The sequence below is a fragment of the Salvelinus fontinalis genome, chromosome 36 (genome assembly GCF_029448725.1).
Source record: "Salvelinus fontinalis isolate EN_2023a chromosome 36, ASM2944872v1, whole genome shotgun sequence".
NCBI classification, from domain to species: Eukaryota; Metazoa; Chordata; class Actinopteri; order Salmoniformes; family Salmonidae; genus Salvelinus; species Salvelinus fontinalis.
In genome coordinates this window covers 16,107,458-16,122,149 of record NC_074700.1, presented here as the reverse complement: position 1 = coordinate 16,122,149, position 14,692 = coordinate 16,107,458, and the positions used below count along the sequence as shown (strand labels likewise).

General features: G+C 40.1%; 1 protein-coding gene and 1 non-coding gene across 3 annotated transcripts in view; both read left to right on the top strand.

Moving 5' to 3' along the window:
* The first annotated feature begins 9,239 nt into the window (after positions 1–9,239).
* On the top strand, positions 9,240–9,313 carry trnar-ucu (transfer RNA arginine (anticodon UCU)). The gene has a single exon. It is a non-coding gene; the product is annotated as a tRNA-Arg (tRNA).
* A 1,190-nt stretch (positions 9,314–10,503) lies between these two features.
* The window catches only part of LOC129835296 (kin of IRRE-like protein 1), a 38,677-nt gene continuing 34,488 nt past the window's right edge, over positions 10,504–14,692 (top strand). For both annotated transcript variants that reach the window (XM_055900878.1, XM_055900877.1), the window contains exon 1: positions 10,504–10,838. In XM_055900878.1, the coding sequence (XP_055756853.1) occupies positions 10,793–10,838 (46 nt within the window). In that variant the 5' untranslated portion in view covers positions 10,504–10,792. The remainder of the gene's footprint in view (positions 10,839–14,692) is intronic.

Sequence of the window (14,692 nt, the reverse complement as noted above, 5' to 3'; positions counted from 1 at the left end):
CGAAACAGTTAATTCAGTCTCATTTACTGCCTTTTTAAAAACATAGCTGATATGACTGACTTGCTTAAACAAACGTGGTTTCTAATGACAATTGAGATGTACAAACTATTGCATAAGGGGACGACAAGCGGATAAGAGGCAATCCGAAATTTCGATTTAGACATTAACTTCTTTGGGCTGCAAGCCCGAAGCCGGGCAAAATATGACAACAGCCACTTCAAGTGCAGGGCGCGAAATTCAAAATATATTTTTTTAGAAATATTTAACTTTCACACATTAACAAGTCCAATACAGCATATGAAAGATAAACATCTTGTGAATCCAGCCAACATGTCCGATTTTTAAAATGGTTTACAGCGAAAACACCACATATATTTACGTTAGCTCACCACCAAATACAAAAAAGGACAGACATTTTTCACAGCACAGGTAGCATGCACAAAGCCAACCTAACTAACCAAGAACCAACCAAACTAACCAAGAAACAACTTCATCAGATGACAGTCTTGTAACATGTTATAGAATAAATCTATGTTTTGTTCGAAAAATGTGCATATTTGAGGTATAAATCATTTTTTCATTGCAGCTACCATCCCAGCTACCGTCAGAAATGGCACCGAAGCAGCCAGAGTAATTACAGACACGAACGTCAAATACCTAAATACTCATCATAAAACATTTCTGAAAAATCGATGGTGTATAGCAAATGAAAGACAAACATCTTGTGAATCTAGCCAATATTTCTGATTTTTTTAAGTGTTTTACAGCGAAAACACAATATAGCATTATATTAGCTTACTACAATAGCCTACCACACTACCGCATTCATTCATCAAGGCACGTTAGCGATAGCAATAGGCACGTTAGCGATAGCGAATAAACCAGCAAAAGATATATAATTTTTGACTAACCTTGATAAGCTTCATCAGATGACAGTCCTATAACATCAGGTTATACATACACTTATGTTTTGTTCGAAAATGTGCATATTTAGAGCTGAAATCAGTGGTTATACATTGTGCTAACGTAGCATCTTTTTCCCAGAATGTGCGGATATTTTTATGGCACTCAACTATTCTGACCAAATAACTATACATAAACGTTACTAAAAAATACATGTTGTATAGGAAATGATAGATACACTAGTTCTTAATGCAATCGCCGTGTTAGAATTCTAAAAATAACTTCATTACGACATCCAGCTTAGGTATAGCGAGAGAGTACCCAAACTCTGGGCGCAAACGACTATTTCACATGTTCGACAGATATATGAAATAGCATCATAAAATGGGTCCTACTTTTGATGATCTTTCATCAGAATGTTGTACAAGGGGTCCTTTGTCGGGAACAATCGTTGTTTGGATTTAGAATGTCCTCTTTCATCAGAACGTTGTACAAGGGGTCCTTTGTCGGGAACAATCGTTGTTTGGATTTAGAATGTCCTCTTCTCCAGTCAATTAGCACGGAAAGCTAGCAAAGTAGCGCGAAGCTCTCCTTCCTGAACAAAGGCACACAACGCAACACGCCTAACGTCCCGAATAAATTTCAATAATCTAATAAAACTATATTGAAAAAACATACTTTACGATGATTTTGTCACATGTATCAAATAAAATTAAAGCCGGAGATATTAGTTGTTTATAACGACAGCTTATCAGAAGGCAAAACCAGGTCCCTTCACGCGCTCTCCAGAAAACAGGAAACTGGTGACACGTCATGCCGAGAGCTTTTATTCGACCCCAGATCAAGTTATACACTCCATTTCTTCTCTCACTGCCTGTCGACATCTAGTGGAAGACGTATGAAGTGCATGTATTCAATTAAATATCAAGGACATTTATAGGCAGGCCCTAGAACAGAGCATCAATTTCAGATTTTCCACTTCCTGTCAGGAAGTTTGCTGCAAAATGAGTTCTGTTTTACTCACAGATATAATTCAAACGGTTTTAGAAACTAGAGAGTGTTTTCTATCCAATAGTAATAATAATATGCATATTGTACGAGCAAGAATTGAGTACGAGGCCGTTTGAAATGGGCACCTTTTATTCGGCTACTCAATACTGCCCCTGCAGCCCAAACAGGTTAATGAGCAAGCTAGGACGGATGTAGTCAATATAACTATTTGTTTAGCACTTTGAAATGTACAGCGACAGAATTCAGAACATGTGTCGTTCTTACAGTGTTTTCCCTGTACACCAAGTCAGAACCATAGGCTAAATAAAGGGGGCATATAAGCAGACAATGAAAGCTCTTACAATATTCAATGATTACATTTCTCTAAAACAGGTTATAGGCTACATGTACACCACCAAGTCAGAACAGAATGCAAAATTAAGAGTTGTAAATAGAACAAATGATTAGGGAGAGGCACATTGTCACGACTTCCGCCGAAGTCGGCTCCTCTCCTTGTTCGGGCGGCGTTCGGTGGTCGACGTCACCGGCTTTCTAGCCATCGCCGCTCTATTTTTCATGTATCCATTTGTTTTGTCTTGTTCCCTGCACACCTGGTTTTGATTCCCCAATCAATCGACATGTATTTATTCCTCTGATCCCCATCATGTCTTTGTGTAAGATTGTTTGTGTTATGTGTGTTTTTGTTGACGCGCCAGACTGGCTTGTTTTTTCCGTGTTATTTTCATGAAGATGTTTATTGTTAAACATAATTCTTGTGACTGTTTTGCGCGTTTTGCACTTTTGCCTCAATAAAGTGTGCACCTGTTCACAAATCTCTGCTCTCCTGCACCTGACTTTGCTACCAGTATGCACACACCTTGACACACATGGGCTACTGACATCTTACTACACAACATACACTTAGAATTACTTTCTTAGTTACAGTATACATATCTCCCTGGCATATTACATAATTTATGTAGCAGCATACAATACATTTTTGGACTCACCTTGTTGTGCTGTGCCCACTTGAACATGAAGGTTACACGGCGGTCCTTCGTGGGCAAATTATGAATTAAAAGCATGGCATTCTCTGGATTTATGGTGCTTTCAAAACAACTGGGAACTCTGAAAAAAACAAGGTCTTCAGGTCGTAGCTCTAGAAAGAGGTCCGGATTTACAATTCCGAGTTGGATGAACGTTCAAAGCGTATTTTCCCAGTTGGAGCTGGTTGATTCCCGACTTCTCAGTTGTCTTGTACTCACTGTAGTCAAGTTTTCGCAGTTCCGAGTTGTTTTATGTCCAATGGCCGACGAGCCCCGATACGCATTATCTATAATTTCTCTTCATCATTTATCTTCATATGACAAAGATTAAAAAGGATTTGCCAGTAGATTGTCGATTTGATTCAGAATGATGACTGCTAACTAAGATTTTGAAACTATGATGTTGACATGATCAGTCCAATCAAAGCTACTGTACATATAACATGATTTGATGTCATTTTATCTGTGGCCAATGACCTTGAGCCTTCTTGGATGGGCACTTCTAATGTAACACTATGACAGCACCCAAGGGGCTAGAATTTACCCTTAGACTTGGCCGTGACGTAGTGTCCCCATGAGTGACAGAACACTGAGCCAATCACGGCACAACGCTCCGTATTTTCTGCTGGTTTGCCTGCCCCACCACCACAGAAAGCACTGAGCTAGGCTGAAACACCTGCATTTTGGAGCTGCCTTACTCAAGAAAACAAAAAAGAGACCATGTTTGTATGCGGCTTCATTAACTCAATGATATATATATATATTTTACGTTGTTTGCAACCTGATATGTGATACGAATTGTTGTCAAAATAACATGCAAAACAGGCACGCCCCAAACATTTTTTGGCAAGAAATGTGGGGCTCAAAACAATCATTTGCCCTGAATGACGGTTCGCCACTGGGTGGATCTATTAATTGAATCCACTGGAGTCTTTGCCACTCAAAATATTTTTTACATCACTCAAAACCTTGCCAAGCATATTCTGTACAAGAGGTTCATATGAATTGTAAATAATTTGACATGATTTATATGAAACGGGCCATGAACATATGGACTTTGAAATGAACAAGGGAGAGGTTAAACATAGGCTAAATCTGGCATTAGCTTTTCCCTCACTTTACAATAACTATGTTGCAGTGGTCTTAGGTAGTCTCCGTATAGGCTATTCCCTCCATCGCGATACTGCTGCCCAGTTGAAGAGCTTGTGATGTCCATGCAACACCATAGCACCATGCACCTTCAGAAGAGCACCCCTCAGCCTCAGAAGATGCCATTCTGGAGGTATGCAGCCAGAGTCATTATACCCTAATGTAGGCCTATTTGTCTACTAGCCAAATAAAGTGCAGAGCATGCATGATGCATGCAACTCGTCATTCCGACATATTTGAACATTTAATTCATCCTTCATTCAGTTCAGTCTGAGATGCAATAGGAAATAAATCAAAGAGAATAGAACAGTCTTATGCATTTGTTTATTGAAATGTATCTAAATTCTCCAAAGTTCTTTCGCCTATCACTTTAATAATTCAATGTTGAATTTAGGCCTATCCAAAAAAAAAAATATGCCTTCAACTTATAGGCATTGCAATTTAGGAATTTAGGCTATCATTTTGGGTACTGGTGTCTTGCGGAATAATTTTAGAACTTTATTTGTGTTTTATAACTGTGTTTATTATAGGGCTCCCCATAAAAAGAGACCCTAGCTAACAGGTCTCTAAATATAGCCTCTAAATACATTTTCAACAAAATAGTTGAAGAAGCATGTGCAGTGGCTGAAAGGGAAAACAGATCTGGCAATAAGAATAGGCTATAGATCGTCTTGACCATTTGGGACCCCTTGGCTATTTTGCTCAGGACAGGGTATAGCCAAGACTTAATCAATATTTTGTTTTGTCACATTTATTGATATGGATATAGCCTCTGCGTGATGGCGTTGTGCAACGCAAATTGCTATAACAAGGGTATAGTAGTGGAATTCACTAATACAACAGTCAAAATGACTAATATTAGACCTACAGTCCAAGCTCCCAAAAACTGGAAAACGTGTGATTCATTAGGTTACATAATCACCACAATAGCCCCACGCGTCTATAAAAATGTATTATGCAATTATATGGCCGTTAAATAACACACAGCAGCATGACATATTAAGACAGAGGAATAGGCCTAGCATAAACAATATTTACTTCCTATTTTGCAGCTCAGGCGGTTATTCTAGACAAGGTTCTTCTATGTCTTTATCATTCTCAGGCCCAAGCCTATACTACATAATCTACTGGTATAACGTCGTTATTGAATGCAGTTCTAAAACAAGCTCAATACTTTTATTTTGGAAATTAAACCGGTAACGTTAGCTGCAAAGAAACTCTAATGTATAAGAGTTAACGCATAACTTGTATGCGCAACTCTAACGCATAAAGAATGTCTGTAACCGAGTAAAGGGAGACGTAAAGTAAAAACCAAACGTGCAAATGTTAATTCATAGTCGTAACAAAGGGTTTGTACGTTTAGTGATCGTTTTTTTTTACGTTTAGTGTTTCACGCATGGCTTTTCTTATGATCCTAAGAATTTACGTATGGATTTTCTTACGATCCTAACAATACATACATACAACCTTTTGGCAGGGATTTGCCTCCATAATAGTTCTCCTGCATATTATGAGTACAGTGACTGCAAGTTGATGGCGTCGCCATCATGTTAACCTTACTACTTAGCTTTTTCAGCTGGTGGAACTCCTGTAGAACCATGTCCAGTTAAAGCGCCCAGTGTGAAAAAATTGAATGAACAAAGTTTTTTGTCATTCGTTGGAGGTTATCTATCAAGCTTAGCAACTTTGTTCATTTGACTTTTGTTTGACTGCCGTTGCGATATAGCCTACTCGGGGTGCGCTCTGAGTGCGCTTCTGTGTCGAGATAGCCAAGGCCTACTGCTGAATAGTGCTGAATTAATTGCGGAACATGGTAACGATCAGAATTTATTAACGGCCTGGTTCGCAATTCACAACAATGTCATTGACGAACAAAGTTACACTATCATTACTAAATATCAGTTTCACTAGTGCCGCAGCCAAGCCGGCAATATTCGGCAGCAACAATCTTTTGGGGGGAGAACCCTGGCATAGGGACCATATCTTGGTTTAAATGCTTTAAATGGGCATTTCTGATTTTTGTAGTATTTCCCGGGACTCTCGGGATAAATATGAATTATTCCCAGTATTAAAACGTGGTAGATTTTCTGGAAAATATGAATCCCTACTCTGCATTTCAGTTACTACAGTAAAGTGTTGGACACTGACTTGTGAACCACAACAGAGCCTTGGCATTGTTGAGTCTGTTCTAATTAAAACTGAGGAACCAGAAGAGTACGAGAAGATCATTCCCAGACCTCGAGTTTAGGACATGCAGGTCAAAGATCAAATATGAGCCTATGTGAGAGGCAGCCTGGGTACCAGTTCTGTTTAGCTAACATTCCACTCCTTGTACTCTTTGCCATCGCGAAACATCTTTGACATATGACACAGAGTACAAGGAGTGGAATGTTAGCTAAACAGACTGGTACCCAGGCTGTGTGCAACACCTGTGTGAGAGGCAGGACAGAGGAAGAGTGTATACAACATGGCTTCCAGTCCCAATCTGAATAAAAAACAAGTGCCCAACCCATTTTTTTGAATATCTAAACCTACATATATGACCTACATACATTTTTAAGCGGTTGCCCTTAAAAATGTTGAGCTGTAGCCTACTGGCTATCCAGGTAATATGGAGGTATATTCATGCTAAACATAGTCGCAAGGGTAGCCTATCAGAAGGGAATTCCCTGACAGGTATTTCCTGGTTTCTTCCTAAAGGTTACTTCCCTGTCACGGGATGCTGACAGGAATGGGATTCTGAAGAATTTACATGTATTATTAGACTCTGGATTTGGATATGTGCCTAAATTTGAAGTAGCTACATGGATAGTATAAATTCCTTTGTATAGGCTATTTTATTCCTATCATCACAAGTTACAAGCAGTCTGACAAGCAGTCAGAGAAACTGAAATGGGATTACATGAAAATAAGTCTCAAAACATTTTGGGACTGTATCAACAGTGGACTACTGAAAATAAAATATAGAGGGGGAACTTTCCTTTAACAATTTAAGATGGATCATGTCACTTCATTTTCTTTAGATTATTCATGTAGGCATAGGGGACAATCAGGGACCAAGAACAATAATCAACATTTAATAACAAAGAGATAATAACAAAGAGATAATACTGAATGAAGTCTGAATTAGCTGGTAACGTAGCTAGCTAGCTATCGAGCTAGCTTTACATACTGTATAGCTAGCTAGCTAAGTTAATGAAATATCACCAGCTACCTAACTTCATATTAGCCAGCTATCTTGATGTATTTATCATTGTAAAAAAAACTAAAAATGCATTTGTAGGTAGCTAGCTAACAGCCATGGAGGAGGGTGAAAGGATAACGTTAGCAGCCCCAACTGTCAAAGAGAGAGTAGGCTATTCTGTATAGGGCAGGTACTTTCGTGTAGTTCCAGTCCCTAGAAGTGACGACAGCGAAAAGAGTAACATAATATTCAGTGCTGTCTAATTTGAGTATAATGAAGTCTGTTTCTTGTGATGTTTTTTGTCCACAGATACAGAGAGCTGTGAAAGCCTGTCTGCAGATGAAGAGGTCCCAATGAAGAGCAGTGGTTCTCAGTCCTGTTCTTGGGGACTCAAAGGAGAGCATCTTTGTTTTTGCCTTAGCACTACACAGCTGATTCAAATGATCAACTTATCAAGCTTCAAATGGTATTTCTGTATTAATTTTTGATGCTATCTGTAATGCTCATCTTCCTCCTCTTCTGAGGAGGAGTAGTAGGAAGGATCGGCGGACCAAAATGCAGCGTGATGATTATCCATTTTAATAGAATACTTTAACAAGGAACAAAAAACAATAAACCGACAAAATGAACGAAGACGAAACAATCCCGTAACGTAAACACAGGAACACAGTAACAGGAACAATCACCCACAACCCAGAATACAAAACAGGCTGCCTAAATATGGTTCCCAATCAGAGACAACGACTAACACTTGCCTCTGATTGAGAACCATTTCAGGCCAAACACATTGAAACAGACAAACTAGACATACAACATAGAATGCCCACTCAGATCACACCCTGACCAAACAAACCATAGAAACATACAAAGCAAACTATGGTCAGGGCGTGACACTATCCTTGATATTGTCATGATTTTACTTTAACATTAATCTGAAGACTGTTATTTATCTAATCAACTAACTATATTTAATTGTTACTCGATTCAATTAATCATGTAAAAATTAACTCATTAGGATCTGGGGCACCAGGAGAGCGGTTCTTTAAAGAGTGACCATCTCCCGAATTAAACTAAAGGTCTTTACCTATCACATCTATAAACAGTCAATGTATTAATCATAACCTCGTATCATATCATCCTTCTGAACAGTCGTAACCTCCTTGCATCTGCAAAAACCAGAACCTTACTTATGATTCAGTACTACACAAATTGGTGTAATTATTTATTTACTAGCTAATTAAATGGTAACACAAAATAAACATACACACTTAAAATGTTAAAAACAGGTCCCTAGCAGACTGACAACAATATGGCTGCTCTTTACAAAAGACATATACCACAGCTAAGGGCTGTATCTGCGCACTCTGTGTTGCATCATGCGTAAGAGCAGCCCTTAGCCATGGTTTATTGACCATATACCTCACATCCTCGGGCCTCATTGCTTAATTTATATACATTGCTATCTGCTGTCTGAGAGAACAGTCATAGCAGACAAAAAGTTGCCAATCATCATAATATATCCAGTAGGCTATGGAACCTTTTAAAAAGGAGGCAGTTTAGTTGATTGAGGGTGTTTTATTCTGTGCAGATTCACCACAATAAAAAAAATCCCTCGGTTAGTAGGCTTTTCTGAGGAAAATATAATGATGAAAAACTGTATCTAATATTCCACACAGTATATTGGCTATTGCTTTTCAATCTCCTTATTGAACTGCGCATTTTATTAAAGCCTAAATAGAATGCATTTTCTGCATGCTACTAATGAACACCATCGCCATTTTGGCTCTGGAGAGCGGCTCGAGCGAGTGAAGTCCATTGAAGAGAGAGCTTACAGCGCCCTCTAACGGTCTCTCTCATCGAGCTCAAATGTCGACGGAGGGTGGTGCTGATGCTAGAAGGATACAGAAAGCGTCAACATAGAGGGATGTGAATATCTAAACCTGACCAGGATCACGTTTATTGCCGTAGTCTCTGTGGCGCAATGGAATAGCGCGCTGGACTTCTAATCCAGAGGCTCCGGGTTCGAGTCCCGGCAGAGATGTGCCACTCTTGATGCTTCACGGCAGACCTGCGAAATTTTTATTATAGAAAATGAATGCTGTCCCATAATAAACTGCAGCCACCATTTCATTCAATGCATCCTGCTAAGAAGTATTCTAAATATATGGCTGCACTTCACTACATCTCTCTACACCATAACTTTAAAAAAAATCCTATATACTAATAATGATACAAATGTATAATCTGGCGTTTAATTAATATCAAATAAACACTTATTTACATATTTGTATGCTTCATTTTATTTGTTCTTTACGTGATAGAATGGTATGTTCGACCACTTATTTAGCATTACAATATCAAAGGACATTTTTGCTAGGCCCATATTATAATATATATATTTAAAATCCCATGCTACTATTGACAGATTTATTTAACCGCACAAACAATCCATCCCTAGCCTATATAGTTTTACCTGAAGTAGATCATCTCTGAGTAATCGTAGAAAATGAACCACTTATTTAGGAAAAATATATCAATGCCAGTCTACTGAATAAGCTATACTTGCAATAACGGACCAAACAATGTAACACTGTAATGATGGCAATGCCTGGAATCCTAATTATAGCGGTAAATGTTTCCGTGAACAAATTAGTGTAGCTGAATTTGTTGTTTTTAATGAGGTGCATTCGTGTGAAGGTATTTGAATAGTTGCTCCAGTTGTTTGGGGAGTAGTTCAGGAGTCAGTGCACTTGAGGGCGCTCCAACACTGGTCTATACTTTAAAGCAAAGCGAAGGGTGGGAACATGAGAGCAATAGCCTAATAGACCACTATACAGACTCAGCGGTGACAGTGAACTCCACATCTGTATAGCCTTCATCATTAAATCGAGGGAAAGGAAGGAACATATGCTGTCACTTTTGGGGTAGAACTTGGTTGTGTCACGCAGAATGAATGCAGAATGATTTGCTTTACAGTATGATTCAACTAGTCAAGTCCATAACCATGACACGTCATGAGATCTATAACCTATTGCTCCATCTCTCTTACAAATAAAAATACAGAGATAATGATGATTCAAAATTCAACAAACATGGACAAAGTATTTTAGTTGTTTCCTGGTGACAAAGAAATGCGCATCTAATAGCGGTTAACATCTAACGCGAGATTCAGACTAGAAAAAGGAGGGGTGTGTGCTGTGGCGCTGACGTGAGAGCTAGAGAGGGAGAGAGAGAGAGAGAGGGGGAGAGAGAGAGAGAGAGGAATGCGTCGCTAATGAGTAAACGGACCATCGCCGAGCACGAAAGAGCGGACAACGGGAAGGGGAAAGGAGGAAAAACGGAGAAATGTTGTAGACCGCAAAAAAAGAGCAGAAAGGGGAGGTGGAGAACGACGAAAATCGTCACATATATTAATTGGAAGGATTACAATTACCCTATACTGGTGAATAGAATCCAACTAGGATTTTTAATGCTGTCCTCACGGAGAATTGAGCTAACGGACTTACTGGTCTTCTGAACCATGCAGAGGCTTTTGCTCCTGAGTTTGGCGTTGAGTTTTCACCGTGGTAAGATTGGGGTTTTCTCTGTTACCTTCCCTAATCAATGAGACACTGTTTCATGTTGTCGAACAATACCGAGGCTTTCAAACTTGATGAGGGGAAAGTTATTCTAGTTTCGCTTCAGATGTGTGTGTGTGTGTGTGTGTGTGTGTGTGTGTGTGTGTGTGTATGTGTGCGTGCGTGCGTGGGTGCGTGCGTGTGTGTGTGTGTGTATGAGAGAGAGAGAGAGAGAGGTAGATGCTCAATTGTTCAGAGTGTATGGCGATGAGTTTGTCATTACATGCGCCGCAGTGTGTGGTAGGCTATTTCATAGGGTGCGTGTGTCTAACATGATCATGGCCTGATTGGTGCAAGAACCTAGTATCCACAATATGACCCTAGTTCTGTGCATTCGGTAGCATATAGCCATTTATTCAAATAGGATGTTAGACAGAAAGGACGTGATTTGAATGACAGTGCACGTCTAAAGTGATTGACCAAATGTGCTCGATATTGGAATGTGGGAACGGTTTGCTTCAATCATTCAAACGTTGCTTGCCATATTTTATTGGTGCTGTGATATGTATAGCCTAATAACACACGCACGCACACACACACGCACACATACCACGGACACTGGAGACGAGGTATGGCCAACATAGCTTCAACTATAATACTCCTAATGTCGTCTAGATATCATATCTGAGTAATGACAGGTAGGCTATTGTTATAACGTAGTTCATAGGAGACAATTGCTCAAGGGTAAAGTGATTTCTCTGGCTACCTGTTAGATTACATCTTCCTCGTGCTCACGCGCACGGCACAAGGCAACCCTCCCTTTTCATTGTCTACCTTGTGCGTGTGACAGTAAGAGAGTGTGTGTGCTGTGGATGTGCAGGGGCGCGCAGGTACTGACCATCCGACCACTTTATCATATTGTAGGTAGGGGGCGTGTTTGAAAAGTCTATAGGATGATGTCATCCATGTGTCTCTTTTTAGAATGCTATAGGCCAGAGCTACTCCTTTGTCCTTCTCTCAACATCCATACACAATATTAGGCTACTAGTTATTAACTACATACTCAATGTTAGTATTGTATTACTTTTTCACTGCCTAATCCTGTATAACAACTCACAAATGACCTATGTTGTGGCTGCTATAATCAGTATTCCTTATGAATAGTCATTACACACAAAAATCACATTTACACATGGAATGAAGGGAAACAACTACTTCAAGGTCTCAGAGCGAGTGACGTCACCAATTGAAACGCTATTAGCGCGCACCCCGCAAACTAGCTAGCCATTTCATATCGGTTACACACACACTAACACATGCACATACACACGCATGCACACACACACACACAATCATACCAATTCCAGTTGTTTTTCTGCAGTGATGTTTCTCCTGGGCTCATTGCCACATGCTGAATGCATGATGTGTCCAGTCTTCTCTCTCATAAATCCATCAGTGCACATATACACTACATTACCAAAAGTATGCGGATACCTGCTTGTCGAACATTCTCATTCCAAAATCATTGGCATTAATATGGAGTTGGTCCCCCCTTTGCTGCTATAACATCCTCCAATCTTCTGTGAAGGCTTTCCACTAGATGTTGGAACATTGCTGTGGGGACTTGCTTCCATTCAGCCACAAGAGCATTAGTGAGGTCGGCACTGATGTTGGGCGTTTAGGCCTGGCTCGCAGTCGGCGTTCCAATTCATCCCAAAGGTGTTCGATGGGGTTGAGGTCAGGGCTCTGTGCAGGCCAGTCAAGTTTTTCCACACCGATCTCAACAAACCATTTCTGTATGGACCTCACTTTGTGCAGGGGGCATTGTCATCAAGCGTTAAGATTTCCCATCACTGGAACTAAGGGGCCTAGCCCAAACCATGAAAAACAGCCCTAGACAATTATTACTCCTCCAGCAAACTTTACAGTTGGCACTATGTATTGGGGAAGGTAGCGTTCTCCTGGCATCCACCAAACACAGATTTGTCCATCGAACTGACAGATGGTGAAGGATGATTGTCACTCCATAGAACGCATTTCCTCTGCCCCAGAGTCCAATGGTGGCGGGCTTTACACCACTCCAGCCAACACTTAGCATTGCACATGATGATCTTAGGCTCGTGTGTGGCTGCTCGGCCATGGAAACCAATTTCATGGAGCTCCCGACGAACAGTTATTGTGCTGACGTTGCTTCCAGCGGCAGTTTGGAACCCGGTAGTGAGTGTTGCAACAGACGATTTTTACTTCAGCACTCAGCGGTCCCGTTCTGTGAGCTTGTGTGGCCTACCACTTCGCGGCTGAGCCGTTGCTGCTCTTAGACGTTTCCACTTCACAATAGCAGCACTTACAGTTGATCGGGGCAGCTCTAACAGGGCAGACATTTGACAAACTGTCTTATAGGAAGGTGGCATCCTATGACGGTGCCACGTTGAAAGTCACTGAGCTCTTCAGTAAGGCCATTCTACTGCCAATGTTTGTCTATGGAGATTGCATGGCAGTGTGCTCGATTTTATACACCTGTCAGCAACGGGTGTGGCTGAAATAGCCGAATTGACTCATTTGAAAAGGTGTCCATGTACTTTTGTATATATAGTGTAAGTGGCTCTGCTACAAGCCACGCACGCACGCACTCACACACACACACACACACACTATGTAACATAGCATGCATGTCTCTATGTTATGTTTGTGGCATGGCTGTAAACTATCTCACACACTGTGCTCATTATGCCAAAGTGCAATGTCACCATTTCATCATTCATTTGTAGGCCATACTCTTTGAACTGCCTGTCCAATACACTGTTCTCAAAACACTTGAAGATACAAGCTATTCTGTTGTTTTTATTCTATGTTTCCAGTTTTCTTAACAGACATTTCACATGGTTTGAAGGTAAATGAATGTGCTGCTAACCATTCAACTACAAAGACTCTTTATAATTCATGAAAATGTTATTGTTGATAGTAGACCTACACTTCCTAATCTTGCCACACTGCAACTTGCTGTTGCTACTGTTCCTACCTGGACTGCTTGAAGTGCTGGCTATAACAAAGGCCTCAGTGCAGGTGTAACATTTGTCCATTTGTCAGGCTCTGTCCTTGTGACCAGGCCACAACTACTGACACATACTGAGACACACACACACACACACACACACACACACACACACACACACACACACACACACACACACACACACACACACACACACACACACACACACACACACACACACACACACACACACACACACACACACACACTACTGACCAAAGAAACCAACCCTTATCAGTTATATATCCCATTTGAATGTTTTTGCACATTTAGTAAAAAAAAGTTTAAAATGTTCATAGTGTGGATCTATTCATAGTGTGGATCTATTCATAATGTGGATCTATTCCTAATGTGGATCTATTCATAATGTGGATCTATTCATAGTGTGGATCTATTCATAATGTGGATCTATTCATAGTGTGGATCTATTCATAATGTGGATCTATTCATAATGTGGATCTATTCCTAATGTGGATCTATTCATAATGTGGATCTATTCCTAATGTGGATCTATTCATAATGTGGATCTATTCATAATGTGGATCTATTCATAATGTGGATCTATTCATAATGTGGATCTATTCATAATGTGGATCTAGCTGTAAGGTTTTGAACCATACTCCCAATTCCAGAATGTAATCAAGGAATGCTTAGTATTTTTGGCACATTAGTTATGGCTGTGCTACAGTGTTACTTTCACTGTCAACACAATGTGACTTGATGCTTTAGTGCATGTTTGTTTGGTAAAACTATTTGTCATAATAGTATGACTGTATTAGTATGTTTGTTCTAGAAAAAAACTAAAGCTACA